The sequence below is a fragment of the Staurois parvus genome, unplaced genomic scaffold (genome assembly GCF_062004578.1).
Source record: "Staurois parvus isolate SC_StPar_1 unplaced genomic scaffold, SC_StPar_1.0 ptg000177l, whole genome shotgun sequence".
Taxonomy (NCBI): Eukaryota; Metazoa; Chordata; class Amphibia; order Anura; family Ranidae; genus Staurois; species Staurois parvus.
In genome coordinates this window covers 8,217,501-8,240,624 of record NW_028317973.1, presented here as the reverse complement: position 1 = coordinate 8,240,624, position 23,124 = coordinate 8,217,501, and the positions used below count along the sequence as shown (strand labels likewise).

Genomic DNA, 23,124 nt, shown 5'->3' with positions numbered 1-23,124 from the left:
AGGACCTTTCAAGTATATGACTGAATAGTGAAGGTACTGCTCTCAGCCAAGCCTGTGAGACAGGAGCAAGGGGAGAAGAACTGCTGCAGATGTGCACAACGCTGGATTAAAATTCGGCTCACGCAAGTATTTGGAGGGGGCTGGAGGGTGCTACTATTAAAAGGTTTTTTATATTAATTTAGAGAATGCATTAAAGTAAAACAAAAACACTTTAATAAATTTCCACTCCCCTTCTGCTGGGAAGAGGTACTAGGCAAGGTTATCCACACTTACCCTATTTGCAATGGTTGCTGAACCCCATGCAATTGACATCAGGCAAAACCCTCATATCACCAGATTTGTTAGACAAGATGGGGAAAATAAAATGACCCTATACTCTGATGATGACCTGCTGTTCCTGGGAGACAGTTTTCTTAACCACTTGAGCTCCTGAGGATTTGCCCCCCTTAATGACCAGGCCTCTTTTTGCTACTCGGCACTGCACTAATTCAACTGATAATTGCGCGGTCATGCAATGCTGCACCCAAACAAAATTTACGTCCTTTTTTCACACAAATAGAGCTTTCTTTCGGTGGTATTTGATCACCTGTGCGCTTTTTATTTTTCACGCTATAAACAAGAAAAGACCAAAAAGTTCGTACAAAAACGATATTTTTTACTTTCAGCTATAAAAAATATATAGTAAACTCAAAGTTAGTTATATGGTATAGATACTGCAATTTACGCCATTTTTTTGCTATACAGCGCTGTGCTAGTTTAACGGACAATTGCGCGGTCATGCAATACAGTACATACATGAAATTTATGTCCTTTTTTTAACACAAATAGAGTTTTCTTTTGGTGGTATTTGATCACCTATGCAATTTTTATTTTTGGTGCTAAAACCAGAAAAATTTTTTGAAAAAAATGGTTTTTGAAAACAATATTTTCTCATTTCGTTCATAAAAAATATCCAAAAACTAAAATTTCGCCATAAATTTAGGCCAAAATGTATTCTGTTACATGTTTTTGATTGAAAAATTCCAAATAAGTGTATATTGATTGCTTTGTGTGAAAGTTATAGCGTCTACAAAATATGGTATAGATAATGGAATTTACACAGCTTTTACTTTGACTGTTCATCACATTTCTTGAGGTGCAAAAATACGAGGATAATAAAAAAAACTCTCAAATGACCCCTTTTCAGAAAGTAGACACCCTAAGCTATCTGCTGAAAGGCATATTGAGTCCATGAAAGATTTATTTTTTTTTCCACAAGTTTCTGGAAAATGACAAAACTTTTTTTTTTTTTTTACACAAAGTTGTCATTTAAATGATTTATTTCTCGCACAAGCCATGGGTATATGTGGAATTACACCCAAAATACATTCTGCTACTTCTACCGAGTATGGGGGTACCACATTCCCCGTTTTGGGAACATAGCCACATACAGGGAGCCTGAAATCCAATGACCACTTTGAAAGCCTGAAGGTGCGTAACTTCCTCATTACACTTCCTCACTACCTATCACAGTTTCAAAGACCCAAACATGCCAGGATAGCAGCAAACCCCCCCAAATGACCCTTTACTGGAAAGTAGACACCCCAAGGAATTTAAAAAGAGGCATAGTGAGTATTTTCCGGATCTCATTTTTTCTCACAAGGTTTTGAAATATAAAAAAATTGACAAAATATGTTTTTGTTTTTTTTCTTCATTTTCCAAAAACTTGTGGCAACAAATGAGATCTGCAAAATACTTACCGTGCTTTTTTATCAAATTCCTTGGGGTGTCTACTTTCCAAAAAGGGGTCATTTGGGGGAGTTAGGTGCTATCCTGGCATTTCAGGGCCTCCAAAACTGTGATAGGTAGTCAGGAAGTGTAATGAGAAAATAAAGCCATTTAAAAGCCTGAAGTTGCTTATTGGATTTTGGGGTCCTGTGCTTGGCTAGACTGCCAAAATGTCTCTCACATGTGGTACCCCCATACTCGGGAGAAGTAGCAGAATGTATTTTGGGGAGTAATTCCACATATACCCATGGCATGTGTGAGCAGTAAATCATTTAAGTGACAAATTTTATGTAAAAAAAAAAATTACATTTTTTTTGTCATTTTCCAGAAACTTGTGGTAAAAAAAATAAAATTCTTCTATTGATTCAACATGCCTCTCAGCAAATAGTTTGGGGTGTCTACTTTCCAAAGAGGGGTCGTTTTGGGGGTGGGGGTGTTTTATGCCCAGCATTAGAAGTTTATGCCACACATCACTCTTCTAACCACCTGAAGATCAAGCCTTTTCTGACACTTTTTGTTCACATGAAACAAATCAGTATTTTTTGCAAGGAAATTAATTTAAGCCCCCAAACATTATATATATTTTTTAAAGCAGACACCCTAGTGAATAAAATGGTGGGTACTACAATTTTTATGGCACATAGTACTCGTGCAGTGATTTAAAAAAGAAAAACTTTTTTTACTTTTAATGCACAAAAACACAATATATTGGTCAATTATTTCGTAAAATATAAAAGATAATGGTATGCCAAGTAAATAGATAACAAACATGACATGCTTTAAAACTGCGCATGCCCCGTGCAATGGCGACAATCTGCAGACATTTTTAATATCCATAGGCAGCGCTTTAAAAGCTACCATTTTAAATTTACAGAGGAAGTCTAGTATTAGAATTACTGCCCTTGATCTGACGTTCACGGCAATATTATTATTATTATTACTACTTCGAGTTTATATAGCGCCAAAGGGTTTGCTCAGCGCTGTACAATAGAGGGGGGGACAATAGTACAACAACAACAAACAACGTACGAGGGGTAAGAGGGCCCTACTCTTTCGAGCTTACAATCTAGGAGGGAGGGGGTAAAGGTACAGTAGGAAGTGGCTGAGGGGAATGAGGGGTGGGAGGAAAGAGGGAGAATGGCCGTTAGGTGAGGGTGGGGTAGGCTTCCCTGAGCAATACCTCACATGCATGGTGCAACCGCTGTTTACATACCGGCACAGGGTCAAGGCTTGTGCACACAGGTGTGCACGCATGGGAGGGGCGATTTTTTATTTTTTTTAGTTATTTTGATTCTTTTTTATTATTTTTATATTTGTACCTTTCATTTTTTTTTTTGCTTTGATCACTTCTAATGATATAACAAGGAATGCAAATATCTTATAACTTCAATGGGCATTGTCATATATTCTTTTTTGAGAAATCTGGGGTCTATCAGAATCTAGATATCTCCTCTGCCCTTACATTATCTAATCAAACCAAAATCGGTGTCATCAGATGCTTTCCCAATTTACAAATGGCGCTGTTTATATCCTGCGAAACTGAAGTGATGAAATGCTTGTAGCTTCCGAACTCTTAGGCTATAGACATGATTGGCACCATTCTGGTCTCCAATCAGCTCTATGGTCAGCTGGCAGAAACACGGGCTGCATTCTCAGGTTCCCCCGATGGCACAAGACTGCTCGAGAAGGCCGTGGAAGGCAGCGGGGGCATCACCTCCCAGTGCTTGTAAAAGAAATCCTGCAGCTAATTAGCCTCTAGGATTGCACTTACATGAAAGCTGATCGCCGGCTGAAAAAAACGATACCAGGATGATGCCTGCAGCTGTAGGCATGATCCTGGTATAACCAAAGTCCAGCGATGTACCGGTACGTCGCTGGTCCTTGTTGGGTATATATCCTATGTTCTTTTTTTTTTGTATGCAGCCACGCGTGCGCCCACTACCTGTTTTGCAATAGCACGTTTTAAAAAGTGCTTTTGCGCAGCCGTGCCACCCTGCAAACGTTTCAATGCAGTGGCTGGTCTTAAAGTGGTTAATGGAAAATATAATGAACACAGTGCAAACCTTTGGCCAATTCTCTGGCCTAGCAATAAATTGGCACCAATCCACATTACTACCACTTGACCCACTTCCACCTTTAATCTCTTAAAGCACATGTCAAATTAGGATTGTTGACTTATTCTCTACTGCCCCTTATGCTCCTCAGGCTTGTGTTATATTTAAATTGGTTGTAAACCTCAGAGATAAAATATGAACAAAGCATATCCTTCTATACTGTGTACTTGTCTCTATCCAAAGCAGCTTCATTTCTTTGTGCTGCTTCATTCCTCTTATCACTTCTGAGATCTTTTACACAGTGCAAGAGATAACTGGTGATGGGGAAAAAGGGCTCCAGCACACAGCTTGTGATTGACAGCCACAGCTGTGCATGTTCCCCCACTGAGTTCTGCAATGAGAAACTTCAGAGCTGCTATGTAAAATGTATGTTTTGTAAGGCTGTGTAGAAGAGAGGTCTGCGGATAACCAAGCACAACTTATGTAGGAGGATTTGTTTCATCTCTGTGTATCACTTGATGCTAATCACTTCACTGGGTATACATACAGATTTTCAACATCCAATTTTCCTTGGCTATTGTAAAGTGAATTTTCACCACATTCACTAAACTAAAAGGAACATTCCCTTTGAAATCAAAAAAAGAATAATTGCCTTTAGAACAGGGACTGAAAAATTGGTTTTGAATCTAGGACCCAGCTAAAGTTATGAGCCAGCATTTTTTTTTTTAGTGTAGCAAGGATTGTCAGCACTCGGGACTTCATGCGATGTGATTTGCCATACGACAATTACGGCAAAACCATAATAAAAATGGCACCTGAATCTGCTTTTTGTAATCACAGTGATTCTTCGGCAATCCCAGAACATGACGTCACTGCCGCCAGAGCCACGAGGAAGCCCAGCGGCCATCTTTAATTGGGTCAGTTGCTGCTTATCTCTGCACTGATTTGGAAGTTATTGTGCAATACTACCCTGTTTGACTTTACCTATCTTTTGGAATAAACGTTTTTGGAATACTACACTATGGGCACTTGTTTTCTGGCTCCTCTATGGAGCGATTAAACTTGCAGATTACCCCCATTGAATTCAACATGCAGAGGAAGGGAGCTCTGTACCCAGGCTGAGTACCCATCCATCCTTAAGGGGACCTCCTGGACCTAGCAGATTTCCTTACTATCCCAAGACTTGATGACCAATCCGTAGAAGAAAGCTCACCTGAAACATTCCGCCTATCTAAGAGATCCTGGTGGTTATACATATATGCGCATTACCTACGCTCTTCCGGTGAATGCGCAATTTTACTATTGGTTCCAGTCACAAGTTTGTTAAAAATCTGCTGCTGAAAGGATCATCCACTTGATGTTATATGAACTATTTTTATTCATTATTTATATATATTTTTTATATTGGATGAACTTATATTTTACACCTTTATTAGCGCTGCACTTTATATACATTATCAATTTGAAGGTTTATTATGGTACCTTTAGTGTTACAGCTGCTGATTTAGAGCGCTCACTTTACTAGTTTTATTTATCTGACACATACATGAATAGCCTCAGATTTCAACCATAGATGTTGGTGCTTTTACAAATTATACACATTTCCCCAGTCTTACTTTGCACCATAAGACCTGGCCCCATGTAAAATTATTTCTTCATTATCAAGGCTTTAATAAGCATACCCATTTTATGGAATGATAGATATCTTACTGAACTGATTCGAAAAAAATCAGATTAAGGATAGATTTAGACAGACGCGTCTAAATCCACCTTTTCTTTGAAGCACGATCCAAGTTCGGATCATGATTCAGAGGCTACTAACAGAAAGGAAGACAGGGTGAAGATGAAATTCCTGTCAGTGTTAACAGTAAGCCGCTGGAGGGATCAGTTTGTTAGACAATTCTGTCATAATGTGCTAGTATGCGCTGCATACTAGCACATTATGACAGGAACTTGCAGGGGGACCAGTTTTTTTTTTTCAAACACAGTTTACTACCACTTTAACAGCACTTCTCTCTCCCAAATTCTGTTAAACATACATTAAATGGAACCAATTTTGCTCATAGCTCTTTGTGAAAGAATGGTATCGTTTTAAAAATTCATACTGCTTTACTTGCCAGTTCTCATAACAAATTATTACCACCAAGCAAAAGCAAATAAAAGCAATAAGGGCTAGCACAAATAGTAGTGGCAGGAATCAAGAGTTTCCTGCTGCAGCTCTCAGCGGGTAGGTGCACCCACTGGTTCTGTTCACTATAATGACAGTTTGCCAGTGGCTGCAGCTATTAGTGGCTCTCTGCATAGTCAGTGATTACCTGTGGTGATCGCTGCTGGACACACTGGCTGTGCAGAGAGCCCCGAATAAGTACAGCCACCAGCGACCTGTCATAGTAAACAGGGCTGGTGTCTGCACCTACCTGCTGGAAGCCGCAGCAGGAGCTGCCACTACAATTTGCACCGACACGAATTATTTGCGTGAATGTAGCCGAAGTCACATTGTATTATTTTATCTGTATCTGTTATTTTCTTTTTCTGTAACAAGATAAAAAAAAAAAAAAAAAAAAAAAAAAAACACAACAAAAAACAAACAAACAATCTCCAATAAAAATTTGCTGTGATCGTTGTCAATGACAAGAAAGCTACAAAAACCCCCCCCCCAAAAAACCCCCCAAAAAACACAAACTATGGGGAATACCAAAATTGGAATTGTAAGGGTAATCATCCAATGAGAGCAACAATACTTTATATGTCTTTTATATTTGCCTAGAGATATGCTTATAGAGGAAATTCACTACCTTTTTTATTTAAGGCCCTCCTTTCTTTTAATCTCCATATCCTCCTACAGCTGCTGTATTAAAAATGAGTTGAATTTTTTTTTTTTTTTAAACATTTCTGTTCCTGCCCTAGCTCCATTCTTACCTAGGCTCCTGAAGAGGTGGCTATAGCATTCTCACTTAGGTGAGATTGAAGCTAAGGTGGGCAGGCCAACAGAAAAACTAAAAAGTATTGTAGATTGCAGAGGGTTTAAACTACAAAAAGTAGAATACTGGAGTGAAGCTCCACATAAACACAATGAGTTTGCGTGGTTTCATGCTGCCCTGCTGTGGCCTGACCGCAGCTCAGTGTACCTGCTGTTTTCGTGTGGGTTACCCATGGTTTCCCATAGACTTTATTAGATTGCAGGTTTTTGGTGAGTTTTCTGAAAGTGCACTAAAGATGCAGCATGCAGGCACTTTGAAATCATTCTGAATGACCTGTTTATCTGCTCAGCACAAAATGAACAAGGTTTGTATCACATCAGAGTACCACATCATCCTAGGCCAGTCTGGAGTGAGAAGAATCACCGGAATGCCTTCCATCAGGATCCAAGGAGCAGATGAGAAAAAGCTGGGGAAGCAAAAAAGGTATAGATCAGGTGTAACTGATCCCATGGAGTCATTAAGCATCCACTGTTAAGTCCTGAGATTCCATGGCGACAACCCTGAATAGCAGGTTGTTGAAACAGAAGATCAATGTTCAGCATACCCCACCGACAGCAAAAGGGCTTGGAACATCTCTGGATGGACAGTCCATACCCCCAGATCCAGACACTGACAAGTAAGAAATACACTTGCCAATTTTCTAGCTTGAGATGTGAATGGCAGACAGGGCCAAAAAAATTTAGTTTTGCCCAGGAGAGAATTCAAGTCTGTTTCACTTTGAACAGAGTGCCTTATGGTGACCCCTTGATGGCTCATGCAATCCACAGCGGTGGCATTGTCTCACTGGATCCTTGTCAGGTGACCTTGCAACTCAGTCCAGGATTAATGGGCCAATCAAATCGGCCTGAATTTCAGGATGTTGATGGGAAGACAAGTTCTCTGTACTGATAAAAAATCCAGGACTCCTCACCAGCCAAATAGGGTGGCATCTGTCAGGAGCCCTTATTTGAGAGGAAAGGATTTCACCGACTCCAGCATTGGGTTGGAAGATCACCAACCTGACCCTGCAGGCTTGACGCATGGGGCAGTCCAAGGATCAGTTTATTAAGCGCTGGCAGAATGCTGAATTGAAACAGCCTGGAGTGGTAACTGGGCATACAGCACTGCCTCAAAAGGAGGTTATAATCAGGCACCAAGGACCCTCATAGGCAGACACGAATTTCAGATTAAACCTGGCACAGGAAGTGCCTGGGCATGATAATGGGGGGGGGGGGGGGGGGGGGGACATACATTTGTCACAAGGTAGGAATCTCCTGGACAGGACCACATCAAATGGATGGAACAGGTACTCTAATCTGCGAATGTGTTCCAGTGATGACCTCTGCAGGTAGAGGATCCATCCTAATCTCTATGGAGTCTGCACTATCCACTGGACATTGGCTGACAGGGTTAATGAGGTCTGACCCTTTAGCAAGAGTGTACCCCTTGAGAACAAAGCAGAGCTAGGTTTGAGGCAAGCACGTTGGTGAAAACAAACAGGGTCATGGACAAGCCAATGGAAAGGGTGACAAACTGGTAATATTGAACACTCTCTGCAAAATGCAGATGGCGTGGAAAAAATAAAAATGCTCAAATAATAATCCCGAATGTCTACGGGAACCAGAAAAACTTCCAGAAGCAAGCAGGCAAAGACTGACCTGGCCAATTACCAATTTCTCCCAGAACTTCAGAACCCACAAGAGTCTTCAGAACCCGTATGGGCCCAGCACTTTCCATTTGGCCAGGGAATTGTTCAATTAGATACCTTTGACCACGTTTGGGAATGAGACAATGATCGTTTGTGAGAGCAGCTTCTGGAAATCAGCAAGATTATCCACACATCTTTGCAGTGAGAAGCACACGTTGAAAGCATGAAGCAGAGAGGCGGCACATGCCAATATTCCAGTTTGCACCTCCTGTAAATGACATCAGAAGGAAGGACCTCAAAAACATCAGAAATTTCTTAGGGCCAGAAGTACAAAAAGGCAGACAGATCTCTTCCCCCCCCCCCCCGTCTGACAAGTAGGAGTGGCCCCATCACTGTGAACTTGGAGCTGGAGAACTGAGAGGGACCCTCAGAATCCTCCTATGATCTCTTTAATGTACCTGTCCCAAGAAGGGACCAAACAGTCGTTCTCTCTCAAAGGGCAGTTTTTTGCACTTATGTTCTACTGATCAGCATTTCAACCCAAGAATCTGCCACATACAAAATGAAGAGAAGGCTCATCCTAGAGATCTCGCGAAGCACAAACTGTTCATGCATTACATAAGGCCACATGTAAAAGCTCAAGTTGGTGCTAAACAGAGGGATCCGCTGAGATTGAGCTTGACCTTGGATGATAGGTCCAAAATAGCAAGAGTGCAGACTGCCATGGAACCAAACTCACGCTGCATGGAGGACTCACACAAAAGGGTCTTTTAACTTTTATGCCCTAGGTCTTTGAACACTGGAGTTACACTGTATATGGACTTTTAGAATTATTAATATTATTATTATACAGGATACATAGCGCCAACAGTTTGTGCAGCACTTTACAATATGAGGGAGACAGTACAATTACAATACATTTCAGTACAGAAGGAATGTGAGGGCCCTGCTCGTGGAGCTTACAATCTAAAGGAAGGGGGAGGTAATACAAAAGGTGATAGCTGCGAGGAATGATCTGGTGGAGGTGATTCAAGTACAGTTCTTAGGTGGAGGTGGGGTAGGCTAGTAAGGGACCCAAGAAGAGGAGGATCTGGGCTGCTACATGCAAAACTACTGCACAGAGCAGGAAAGTATAACATGTTTGTTATTAAAAAACAAACAAAAACATAAGACTTTAGTATCACTTACATGCAGACACTGGTGCAGTCAAGTAGGAGGCCTATACGGTTTTGAGAACTATGAGTTCGTGAGAGCTGTGGGTGCTAGGGGAGCAACACATCATAAAAGCAAAAAATATGTGTTGACATTGTATACAGTAAGCTACCTGATGCACGTTATTTTGATACTTTTCCAACAGGTTCACTCTAACAGTAAAGGAAAAAACTCATCATTTTGCAGCTGTGATTTTATTTTTAATTTCCATGGCTACCTCGCTCCTGGGATAATTCAGGCATGAATGAACCATATGTCCATCCTAAAATTCCAAGGTGTTTTGCATAAGTACCAAACTATTCTAATAACAGTTATAACAAAGGTTATGCAGCAGTTACAGTATTTGGATGCAAGAATAAAAATGTACATCAGGAGTACTAAGCTGTAAACCTTTTGAATATGCTGTGTGTGGCCCAAATTATTTTCTTTTTCTTTTGGACAGCATGGCCAATGCTGGTAAACTTGATGGCCACATTGATTACTGCAGAAATGCATGTGAACCTTGAAAGTTAATTTTTTTCTATGTAGGACAAAGAAAAAGGTTCATGTAGCTCCCTCTGCTCTGCAGCATATATTTACTTTCCCTGTACTCACACCACTCCATTCACCTATTAGCTCTGTTGAGAACATTCCATGTAATCTTCAAATTGACTTGTAGGGGAAATAAACTCCTTTACTGGTTCCATTTGACAGCACTTGGCCAACCAGAAGGCACCTAGAACTGTCCCACAGGAGAGAGTCAAATGCTCATCCATACACAGAAATCTCTGGTATTAGCATAGTAGCTAAATGGTTAACACTTCGCCTGGCAGTAATAGGATTATTGGTTTGAATCCCAACCCCGGCACCACCTCCTTGGAGTTTGTATGTTCTCCCTGTGCCTGCGTGGGTTTTCCCCAGGTGCTCCGGTTTCCTCCCACACTCCAAAGACATGGTGATAGGTTAATTGGCTCCTGTCTAAATTGGCCCTAGTATGTATGAATGTAAGTTAGACACTTTAGATTGTGTGCCCCTTGAGGGTTAGGGACTGAAGTGAATGTTCAATATATATGTAAAGCATTTCATCAATGTTGACGGCACTATATAAGTACTTGTAATAATAAATAATAATTTTACTTTGTTCTCAGCAGCCAAAGAGCTGTGGGAAACAAAGCAAGATGTTGGTGGAATTGGTTGAGTAAACTTATCAGGGCATAGACTATGGAAACAGCTGACAAACCATCAAAATGTTCCAACCTAGCCAGTGGACTTTGTAAGATGCAAATATGGCAAACTGCACCCCAGTGTTACTTTAAGAAAAGTGTAGGCATCAATAATTACCTCCATTTAAAGTGGTCGTAAAGATTGAAGGTTTTTTCACCAGCTGCTGCAAATGTGAATATCCCCTAAACAGTACGTGTGTAGAAGATATTCACTGTACCTACAGGCAAGTCCTATTATATGCTTACGTGTAGGTACAAGTCATGAAGTGGAGTTTACTACTGCTTTAAAGTAAATGTATTATTTATATTCTGGTACTTCTTTACAAATATCCTTACATGTATTTTGAAATAATAGTATATCTGTCAACACTAACCTCTTGAATTCAGAGATAGTATTCATACTAGAACAAGAAGGTGTAGCACTAAAAGCCAATCAGGAATTATTTCACTGCACATGTCACAGGAAGATGTGTGGTTGGAGGCCAGAGCAAAGGGCTGATCTCATCAATGTTTTAGTGCTCTTGCCATATTCAATCACAAGCTGGGCATACCTTGGCCAAGCTGTATTGATTTAACTGCAGTAGGAAGAGGTGGGATCAGATCCTGGTAGTGCTGTCTGACAGGCACGTCTGGATTACCTGAACAAATGTATGTATTTTCAGCAAGTGATGTTAAAAGTGAAATTAAACAAGTTGGAAAAGGTAGGACCAAACTTGTCTTCTATGTGAAAGTTGAGAGTTGTATACAACTTCAGATGTTAGATCTCTGAATCTACAATTCTTCAAGACATACTAGCATTTTTTTCTACTGGAAACAGCCTCTGTGAAATCATTTTTTCCCTGTAAGTTTCAAGTACCCAGGTTTCTGGCATGTTCACATGACTACATTAACATGCGCTTAGGCTACATTCACACTGGCGATTTAGGCCGGTGCAACTTGCAGTGGCAGGAATCTTCGGATTCCTTCTTTTACTATGAGCAGCTAGGTGTGGCTGCTGGCCCCATTCACTATAATGACATGTCGCTGATGGACACAGCTATTCACAGATGTCAGCACAGCCAGTAATTACCTGTGGTGATTGCTGGTGGATGCACACAAAGGGGTTTATTTACTAAAGCTGGAAAGTGCAAAATCAGACTCACTTCTGCATAGAAACCAATCAGCTTCCAGGTTTCATTGCCAAAGCTTCATTGAACAAGCTGAGGTTAGAAGCTGATTGGTTTCTATGCAGAAGGGAGTCTGATTTTGCACTCTCCAGCTTTAGTAAATAAACCCCAAAGTGTCTGGCTGCGCAGAGAGCAGCAAACAGCAGCGGCTGCTGGCGATCTGTTATTCCAGTGAATGGGGCCAGAAGCTGCACCTAGCCACTAACAGCAACAGAAGGAATCTGATAAATTCCTGCCAGTGCAATACGCACTGGCCTAAATCGCCAGTGTGAACATAGCCTTACAATAAAGTGGAGGAGAGAGAAGAACAAAACATTATTGATATTGGATTTAACTAACCATAAAGTTCTCCTTTAAAACATATGCCAGGGCAAAAAAAAAAAAACAAAACTATACAGTACATCTCTGAAATACATACACATTTCCCCATGTTGTATCCTCTAAACACCCTACAAGTACAGAAAAAAATGCTGATGTGTCAGAAATATACTCTGCTCCTGACAACATACAGCATTTTTATAAACGGAGTGGTGTCAGCATGCCCAGTGTCTTTAACTACTCCCACTCTCAGATCTCCACAATATAATGACTGATCATTCTGTGGTCCAAGATAAGAACTAAGAAGGCTCTTTGCGATAACACGGGTCAGGTTTTTTTTCCCTCTGTTAACAGATAAACATATTATTGAAATAATTCTGTTTTAACATACTAAAAGTGGACTAAACAGAAGAAGCTCATTCTTAGGGTTTACATATGTATTACTATACAATTCAGATAAAACTAGACAGCCTGTGTTGCTATAGCGGATTGTGTACAATGTTGGCCATGTGGTATACAAGATACATTACAACCAATGTTGTAGTGTCAGATATTGTCAGGGCAGACACTGATGATGTGCCAACCAAGACTTATGATAAAGATTCAGGAAAAAAGGTGAATGTTCTTGGTCTGTACCAGTATGTCCATGGTCCTATTTGTAAATAATGCTACATTCCTGAGAAACAAAGGCTCGCCTATACAGATATCTAAATCTGTACAGATATCTAAATCTGTATAGGCGAGCCTTTGTTTTTCAGGAATGTAGCATTATTTACAAATAGGACCATTCTAAGTCATTAGGTTACAAATAGACAACACATGCAAATGCCTAGTAAACCGTACCCAAAAGGTGCAAAAACATATACCAAAAAGATCCATCAAAAATGTTCCAAGGTAAGCTGGCTGTCATCTTTATGTCCCGATTTGCTCAAGTTATGGGATAGAAAGGTGCAGGCCAGCAGAGACATCTGGGGGTATAGAGCAATCAGAGTCGGTTCTTTTTCCTGTTCCAAGTGCTCCTGTCACTCCTCTGGAAGATTTTTCAGTGCACAACATTTGCAGGTGCCCACAGACAAGGAGACAAAAGACTACAAGAAGTGGCAATCAGCGTGCCTTGTCACTGACTCCCAACCCTGGTGTATGACTAGCTCAGGACATGGACATCAGGCAGTGCAGATGGTGCGACCACATTGTCCCCCCCCCATGCCCTCAGCACCGGGCAGGCCCAATGTCTGTGTCCTATAAATAGGCAGCCAAGTGTTGTGTCTGCAGACTGCATGGATGGCCGGTGTGTGCTGTCAGACCTGCTCCTAACATTTCGGTGATGTTCTAGGTGTAGGAACTATCCCCCCCCCCCACCATGCACTGATGTGCCCGCTGTGTCTTTAAGAAGAGGCTCTTGTCTCAGGCCATGTGCTCAGTAGGAAAACACAAAAGCCACAACAAAGACAAGGCAGTGGCAGCACACTCACCCGCCGGGCCCAGGACATGCACGGAGCCCACCGAGACACAAAAGGAGGGAGATCGGAGGAGAGGGGCGGGGGATGTGCTGGGAGGAAGCGGGCCGCACACGGCGGAACAATAACACAAGCCGCACATTGTTCTGCACGTGTGGACAGCCCCGATCATAGAACACACCGGACCGAGCCCCCCGACCCCACCGCACACGTTACCCAGGTGACCGCTGTTTACATGGCAGAGGGGAGGAGCCGCACATCACAACATGCAGCCACTCAGTGGGCGTCATACCTTCTGCCTGCTCGGGGCCCACAGCGACTCCGTCTCCGCAGGTGAGGATCACAGGAGGTCACAGGCGGTTGCTCGCTCACCCCAAAATCCCTAGCGGGGAGGGCAAGCAGATTCTCTTCTCCAGAACGAGCAGCGCGCCCCCGTTGCTCTAGCCTGTCGCTTTAAGACCCCGGGCGCGACCCCGAGACTCAACGAGCAACTTCAATTCACAACATTGGGGAGCGCGCACGTCCTCGGCCCAATGGAGGCGTGACAGCTCAGCGTCATCTGTCTCTAACCCAGACACCAACCATTTCCACGGGCACGCCCACAAGTGGCTGAGCTCAACCCCGAGCAGCACACGCTCATCCTACATGCAGAAAAGACTGAGGCAGATGTGCAAGGCAACCAATCAGTTTCCATGTTCAAAGCCTAGCTGAACAGGTAGAAGCTGATTGGCTGCCATGAACAGATGTTGCAAGTTTACTAAATTCCCTTCTTTACACAGTCTACATACAGTGCCTAAACTTTTTATATTTTTTCATCCATCTATTTTGGGATCACAAACTAATATATAATAATTAGAAGTTGGTAATATAAATAAAGTGGCGCTATTTGTAATGCGAGTACTGGATGCTCTGTTGTGCAACCCTCAGGAGAAACCAGAAAGGTCCATTCACACCATTGTTAGAAAACGTGTGCATTTATCTCATAGCACATCATGCGTTTTTAGCATGTTGCATTAACGGCTTGCTTCACACCTATGCAGTTTGCTTTTGATCAGTTTTATAATGCTTTTTGCATTGTGCTTTGTTCTTGCCACGTTTTTTTTTTGTTAAAGTGGAAATTTTTTTGTTGCTAGGCAGAAAAACCCCCCAACAAAATGCAAAACACAGCAAAAATGCTCTATATGCGTTTCAGCAGGTTCTCCATTGAACGCTACTGTAGCAAAAACAGTGCTTTTTGCGTTTAACCACTAGCCAACAGGGCACTTATACCCCCTTCCTGCCCAGGCCAATATCCAGCTTTCAGCGCTGTTGCACTTTGAATGACAATTGCGCAGTCATGCAACACTGTAGCCATATGAAATTTTTATAGTTTTTTGTGACAGAGCTTTATTTTGGTGATATTTAATCACCTCTGGGTTTTTTTTTTATTTTTTCTTAAACCAAAAACCACTGACAATTTTGAAAAAAACAAACAAAAAAAAAAGTTTTAGTTTTTGTTATACAATTTTGTAAATAAGTGATTTTTCTCCTTCACTGATGTGCGCTAATGAGGCTGCATTAATGGGCACTGATAGGCAGCACTGACAGGCGGCACTGATGCATACTGATAGGCGGCACTGACTGGCACTGATGGGTGACACTGAAAGGCAGCTCAGATGGGCACTGGCAGGTGGCATTTATGGGCACTGAGAGCTGGCACTGATGGACACTGACAGGTGGCGCTGCTGGGGCTACACAAATCATCAGGGCACACTGATCATCAGTGCTGTGTACATGTCCCCTCCGAGGAATGCTGATTACCGGCTCTCCTTTCCTCACGAGCTGTCAGCGTGACAGCTCAAGAGGAGAAATGCAGATAACCGGCATTTCCCTATTTACACGTGATCAGCTGTGATTGGACACAGCTGATCACATGACCAAGGTGACATCTTCGGCTCTTTCTGTGGATCAGTGATTTGCTGTATACAAGGAACACAGCGCACTGCTGATCGCGCTCCAGGAGCCGCGCATGCGCGGTTAGAATGGGAGGACGTCATGTGATGTCCTTGCAGAACAAGAGAACCGCCTTGCATCCGTCATATTACTATATGGCGGACAGGAGGTGGTTAAAAAAGTCCCTGACCCTTTTAAAAAATGCAGCAGCCCAAAAGAACATAGATGTGAACGTGTACCATAGGAAACCATGTTGAATGGACTGTAGTGTGTTTCTGCAAAAAGTACTAAAGAACACATTGGTGTGAACCAGGCCTAAATAAAACATGTATTGCATTTTAGTGCATTATCCATGCTTTCTTATTGATTACAAATGTAAGGCACATTTATACCAAAATGCTATTCACAAATGTGAAGTGCTTCTAAAGATGATAATGGTGACTTGCTTTTTTTCAGCAAGCTGTGATCATACATTGTGACACACATGAAACGCAAACAGGCCCCTAAGGCTTGCCCTATGACCCACCCTTTCCCACCTTTCAACTGGTCCAGCAGTTTAATGGGTGGCCTCTCAATATAAAGTGTGGGGGTGGGTCCAAACAGACTTCCTAGATACAGTCAAGATTTGCATAACAAATTTTTGGGGCACTGCGCATACTCTGAAATATATCTCTATGTATTTGCATGTATCTTTGCAGGCGAAAGAAAGTGCATTTATTTATTAGGAGCCTGTAAAGCATTGTACCAGCGATCAGCAGATCATGGGAACAATGCAGTTTATCTGTCTGCTGGCATCTTGTACAGGCAGGTTCATACTGACAGGAGAAATCACTGAACTACCTAGAGTGCTCAACAGCGTCTTGGTAGTTCATTGAGAATTATTAGCCATCAGCAGCAAAGGCTATTGATACTCGTATTTCATTAATTCACAGAACTCTGAATAAACAATGCAGATGTGTGGGTGGAGCCCTGCATAGCCGCACTCTTTTCAAATGGTAACAGCAGGTACAGGGAGAAGATTCCTAAACTGCTGTAACAAGGAGTGCAGGGATTAGAGAGCGGCTACAGGAGCAGGAACAGGTTACTTGTTCCATCTAAAAACGTGTAACATCTTACCAAACGTGAACTTATCTATTGAAGTCAAAACGTTTTTTTTCTGTTTTCAACCTTAATGCATTCTATGAATTAAGATAAAAACAACTGACTACTTGTCTTACCTCCTCCCTACCCCATCCGACTCCTGTCACCACTCCAGCACAACCCCCCTCACTTCCCATTTTCAGAGCCATAGACTCCTGCTGCTTGTTAAATGCCTGTGAGGAGGGAGTAGGGGCGTAGCCTAACAGCTCTGTGCATGTCTATGAATGCACACAGTCTGGCTCAGCAGCGCATGCGTGCCTCCTTAGCACCTGGCTTGTTACGGAGGCACAAGGAGGAGCGGACCACAGTGGGGGGACTGCCAAAATCAGAGGAAAGGGACTTTTCTGTGCAATTTCACTGCACAGAGCAGGTAAGTATACCATTAAAAACAGCCTTTAGCAACAATACAATTTAGATTTTATATTTTGCAAAATATGTTTACTTCATACAGCAGTCAATTCTAGCAGTGGAAGGTGAATGCGAAAAGACAACTGAGGAAGTCAGTCGCAGTCTGCAGGTGTTAAACTTGCAATTTTTGTTTGATCCTGCTCATGAGGAAATGATGCAAATAGATAGTTTATGTGTCTTTTCTGCAGACAACACATCTATAATCTACACAGAAACAGTCTGGTGCATTTGGGGGTCACCCATGGTTTCTGTGGATTTGCACAAACACATTATCTGGGAGGATAGAGATGAGCAGAGGAAGATGAGTGCACTGTTCTATTCCCCGTTATTTCATTTTTGTTAGACTGCTGGGAACAGCAGTGATGTACACTTACACATAGCAATCATACTTTGCCTTGCAGTGGCTTAATGCAACAAAATAAAGAAAGACTTTGGCATGCGTAGGTTTTATACAGCCAGAAAAATACCAGAAGCCAATTTACCTACAAAAAGAGTTTCTATTGTTGTCCACAGACACACATTTTTAAACATTTCTTGTAGGGTCACAGATTAGACGGGCTGGTTTCTGTGTGTCAAATAGACTTGGGGGTTACTAGAGTGTCCCATGCCCAAACCAGTCCTCACAGACTATATAGAGTTGCATGCTGTGGTGCACATTGGTACCATACACCTACTGAGCGCGCGCGCGCACACACGCACACACACGCACACACTTTTGTTATAGGTCAACAGGGAGCTGTCCTCCACAGTACTTTTTCTTGCCACAAGATGTCCTCAGTCTGTAATTTTGTTTAAAAACTGGAAGACTGAGGACTCTACAATGAATGCAGGATGTCATGGCCGCATCCACCCTAGGTGAGTGATGAAAGGTGAGGGGGTTCTGCGCTTACTGGTTCATAGATAGGAGCTGATGTCATTACCATAGTCCACTCTCTGCAATAGCAAGGAGAGCACAGCCTGGAATTGAGGTGAAGAGAGAGAGAAACATGCACTGTCACATAACCAACTTGAAGACTTTGGAAAAGGTAAGCATTGAAAAGCAAAAAAAAACGCCAGTGGGGTTCAAGAGTGGAAAGGGCCCGAAGTTGGACTTTAAACGTGCTTAGATGACAATATTTGAGTCCCAGCAATTGACAAGTTCCTTTCTCTGCATAGACTCACAGAAGAAACAATTTGCATAGTTCATTACCAGTATCTGCTCATTATATATAGGGTGTATTTACAAACAATGCAGAGCAGCACTTGTGGTTATCTGGTACCACTATTTGAGTACTAATAATGAAAAGTCTACTCTGCCTATTGGAGAGGCCTCATTCATACCCATTTGCTGTGTTCCAGCATACATGGTAGTGCAAACACATACTGCAGGTGTGAATGGAGCCTTCTATTTTTCATTTAAAACACATTTAACTGCAGTGGATTGACGTGAACAAGATGCACAGGAAAGAATGACATTTCTATCAATAAAAATTGTGTTTTTAGCAGGAAAAATGGACAAGTATAAATAGGCCATTAAAAAAAAAAAAAAAAAAAGCACCACTGAGATATATATCTCAAAAATTATTCTCTTTTTTTACTTTGTATTACATTTTGTGTGTAGATGAGCAGGGGTCAGTCTCAGTGCCATCTGTACTCGTCTATACGACACACTGGGGTTGATTTACTAAAACTGGATGGTGCAAAATCAGGTGCAGCTTTGCATAGCAGCCAATCAGCTTTTAACTTCAGCTTGTTCAATTAAGCTTTGACAATAAAACCTGGAAGCTTATTGGTTTCTATGCAGAGCTGCGCCAGATTTTGAACTCTCCAGTTTTAGTAAATCAACCCAACAATATTTACTGCCTCATTCTGCCACTTTATGTCCCTCCTGCCTTCTTGTTAATGTTATGATCTAAAGAAGAGCCTCTGTTCTCCATGTCAGTGTCAGGAATGGTAGTTTTTTTGTACATTGCCGATTGCTTCTTATGAAAGCCCAAATAAAAATACAATAAAAAAGAAAATGCCTTGTGTTTAGGAAAAAAAAAAAACAACTTCTCAGATGCAGTCACTGTTCAGGTATTCAGGCAGCTGCGTCAGTTATTGTGGATGGGCTGAACAAGTGATAATAGAGCTGTGTATGGTTGCATTAAAATCTTATTTCACCTTCAGGCCCATGTTTCACATCACACTCATATTTAGGGTGTGAAATGTGGTCACATTCCCCAACTCACCACCTTCAAATCAAAATGTGGACCATGCCTTAAAAAAAAAAAAAAAAAAAAAAAAAAAAAGGGAAGAAAAAAAATGTCATTCAGGAGAGCCAGGATATAGGAGTCAGGAGACTGTAGGCAGAATTTCTGAAATAGGGCCTCTCCTCAGAAAATGTGTCCCATTATATGGGCAGTTTTTCACAGGTTGCTGGTACTAATGCATAACTATTTAGTAAAACAGCAGTTCTCCTTTAACTAATGTACATTTGGAACTATCTGCAACTCCACTAAGGTGGCCTCTGGGTACGGTAAAGGAGACACAGAACTGAATAAGAACTCCTGACAGGTTGTGTAAGAATTGGCATACGGTTCAAGTTACAACTCAAGGCACATTTATAAAAAAAGAGTATATACGATTCCCCCTTGTTATTGACCAAATCCAGCCAATCTGAACTAATTATTCTATTTGTACTCCCTTTCTGGAAGTGTGGGATAAGCACTGCTATAGCTTATTCATACAGGTGCATTTTGACATGTGTGGACCAGCAGCACAATTCACTAACAATGCTGCATGTACCAGGCACTGCACTAAACATTTATGTAACACTGTACATGCTACAGTGTAAACCAGAATTGGGATCAGGCTGCTTGGTAACTGATCACCTGTAATTTTGTAGTGCACTGGTGTAAAAAAAATACCCACTGTTGTAAATATAGTACCCACTATAATGTGATGAAAAATACGGGGACATGACCTTAAACTGGAGGAAAGTTCAAAACTAATCTCAGAAAGTACTACCTTACTGAAAGAGTAGTTTATGTTCGGAATAAACTTTCAGCAGAGATAGGGAGTCAGTCAACAGTAAATTGCTAAACATGGGACAAGCATAGATCTATACTCAGACAAAAGTTAACCCCCCCCCCAAAAAAAAAAAATAATAATAATGTATGTTTCTATGTGCATCTAAAATGATCCATGTTTGCAGTAGGGCAGTTCACACTGCTGGTCCAGTGCAGAGGTTGGGGCTGCCCCAGGAAAGGAAAATAACTGACAGTCTTGAGCAGATCCACCCCTCTGTCTGCAGACTACAGATGCAACTTCACTGGAGGTTTTCACTGCTGGGGGAGCACTTGTTTGTTTGTAGGGCAGCCCAGTGCCAATTCACATTTATTACTTGCAGAGTCATATTTTGGATTTGGATTTTTTTCCCCATGTTGTTATTTTTCCCCATGCTATTACTAGCAGTCCGAAAATGCTAAATTGGGTTATTATTATAATAAAGACATAGGTGTGAACTGCGCTTGGAGGTTTTTTTGCTCTCATATGGTCTGTTAAATATGTTAAAAGTGATTTGTTATAAGGAAAAAAAAGTGTTGGTCCTGCCAGAAATTCAGTGCTGCCATGTGTTATCTTTTTGCCTAGGTGATCTCTGACAACTACAGAACACTTCCCCCCAAAGTTATGGATATGAGGAGAGGGGGATGTGTTTTGTAGTCCTAACACTTCCTGTCCTGCAGTGACAATGCTGCTTCCCTTAGATATAGTACTGTGAGTGATAGTTTTCACCATGGGCAAGGCCATGCTGCCAATCAGGTTGGGCATCACAGTGAGGCCACAGTGCCCATACCAGACACTCATCCTCACATCCTCATAAAATCACAGGCTCAACATTACGGAGCTCCCTACCTGGGCACTGTGCCCATTACACAGTCACAGCAGCAGAGCACCTTCAGTGACATGGGGCTTGCTCAACATCACTGAGAACAATGCTGCTGGCAACCATGCCTGCCTGTGTGCCTGCCACATTTGCCCCTGGAACAGAATTGACCTTAGGATAGAAAATGTGTTACTGGCAAAATTGCCAGGTAAAGAAAAAAAAAAAAAAAAATTATGCAGTCACCACATTTAAGGACTGCAATATATCTATAACATATGTATTATAACTGCAATATATCAATTTCCTGTTCTTGAATTAAGATTTATATCCATCCTTTAGACATAAAAAAAAGTCCCCAATGTCTGAATCAGTTTCTGCTGCACACGCGGAATATTACAAGTCCAATAATACCTTGTTGTTTGGCACCTGGAATAGCCCTAAACCTTTCCCTTCTTTAAAACAGATTATTTTAAGTACAGTGTGAATGAATATTTAAATACTTGCTAGTTCTTCTTGTGTGTCACCTACCAGTACAGTCAGACTGCATGCACTGGGGGGGGAATTACTTGCTGTTTACATCTGTCTGCTGACTGACCTTTAAATGACTTTCACTATAGAGATTTCTGCAAAGCTTCAAGTCTCAACGCAAATTCACGATGGACAGCGTGCGGAGTTTAGTCACATCAGACTATTTTTCCTTCAGTCCTTTTCAAAGCGAAAAAGCCCGGGGCTTATGCATGTATTAAACATTTGGCTAGATATATTTATTTATAGTTCAGTAACATGTTTATTCCCATGTTTGTCAGTTTTATTTACTGAAAACATGTTCAGTGTCAGTTCTCAAAATGAAGGCCTTTATTTAATAACATGATTCAAGGAGTTATAGCATGTAAACGACCTATAACAACAATCACAAAACCTGCTCTTAGTAGTTCATTTACATACACCAATAAATGCCACTATGTGATTTCTATGGGCTGCCACAGATTAACATCTGTCTAAACAAGAACAAGACTCGGTTAAATGCCCGATTTTACACCCATCACTGCATCACAAGGTAATAACACAGTTTTTTAAGACTGCACGAAAAGATAAATATGAGAATCTGCACTGAAAGACAAACACCACCTGCTTGCATAGACATTCATGCAACAGTTTCGACTCTCAGCATACAAAGAGGGCTTAGGCATGGCATATACAGCTCAAATTTTGACAGATTCCTGGTGAATCGGTCAAAATTTGAGTCATGAGTGGTCCTGTTGGGAAAAAAAAAAAATAATCTTGGCTGAACAATGATTGCAGTCAACCAGGATGCAGTTACTGTTTGGGTATTCAGACAGTCTAGGGTGTTTATTGTTTCTAATTCCTGGAGTTGGTTTTGAAAGTGTATGGTTAGCGTTATGCTTGGAAGCACTCATTACTTTCTAGCAAAATGGTATTTCTTTTCAATTTTACACATTGTCATAACACGCTGTGCTGCGTAAAACTGCATCCTACATTTTTGCAGCATGTTTGTGTGAAATGAAACAGTAGGAATGCTCAGTGGCTAAGGGGTGAATGGGTACTTGGACCTTTGTCTCCAGAACAGGGGATTCCATTGGAAGATTGTCCCCTAACCTTTGTTTTGGAGCCAGCTTGTAAATTTGGATTTCCCCTCACTTTCAGTGACAATGGTAATCAGGACAAACAGAGGGGGGAATCTCTCCAATGGGGACACAGGCAGCAATAAGACCTTGGCATAGCGTCTAACCCTCCCCAATGCTTCCAAAACTTAAAAAAATTCTTAGGAGAAACACTTTAAAGAGGAACTCCACCCAAAAGGGGAAGTTCCGCTTTAAGGACTGCTCCCCCACTCCCTGTTAAGGATTGGCACCTTTGGGGGGCGGGGGGGGAGCGGGTACCCGATCCCACTTCAGGTCCATTCGCCTAGGCGATGGGAAGCAGAAGCTGTCCTCCCTCCCTGTAGTCTTTTGGGACATGTGACAGGTCCCAGAAGACTACAGGACTATTCAT

At 41.7% G+C, this 23,124-nt stretch overlaps 1 protein-coding gene across 7 annotated transcripts in view; it reads right to left on the bottom strand.

Annotated features, from left to right (window-relative positions):
- LOC149462317 (RING finger protein 44-like) overlaps positions 1 to 23,124 on the bottom strand; it is a 95,774-nt gene that overhangs the window by 53,620 nt on the left and 19,030 nt on the right. For 2 of the 7 annotated variants that reach the window (XM_089677115.1, XM_089677121.1), the window contains exon 1: positions 13,171 to 13,192. The exons of 3 other annotated variants lie outside the window; for them this stretch is intronic. Coding sequence is in view for 1 of the 4 variants with exons in the window: in XM_089677116.1 (XP_089533242.1) it covers positions 13,800 to 13,817 (18 nt within the window). In the remaining 3 variants the exon portion in view is untranslated. Of the gene's footprint in view, positions 1 to 13,170; positions 13,193 to 13,799; positions 13,821 to 14,076; positions 14,255 to 23,124 lie in introns of those variants that run through there. 2 more of the 7 variants (XM_089677119.1, XM_089677116.1) reach the window with 2 other exon arrangements.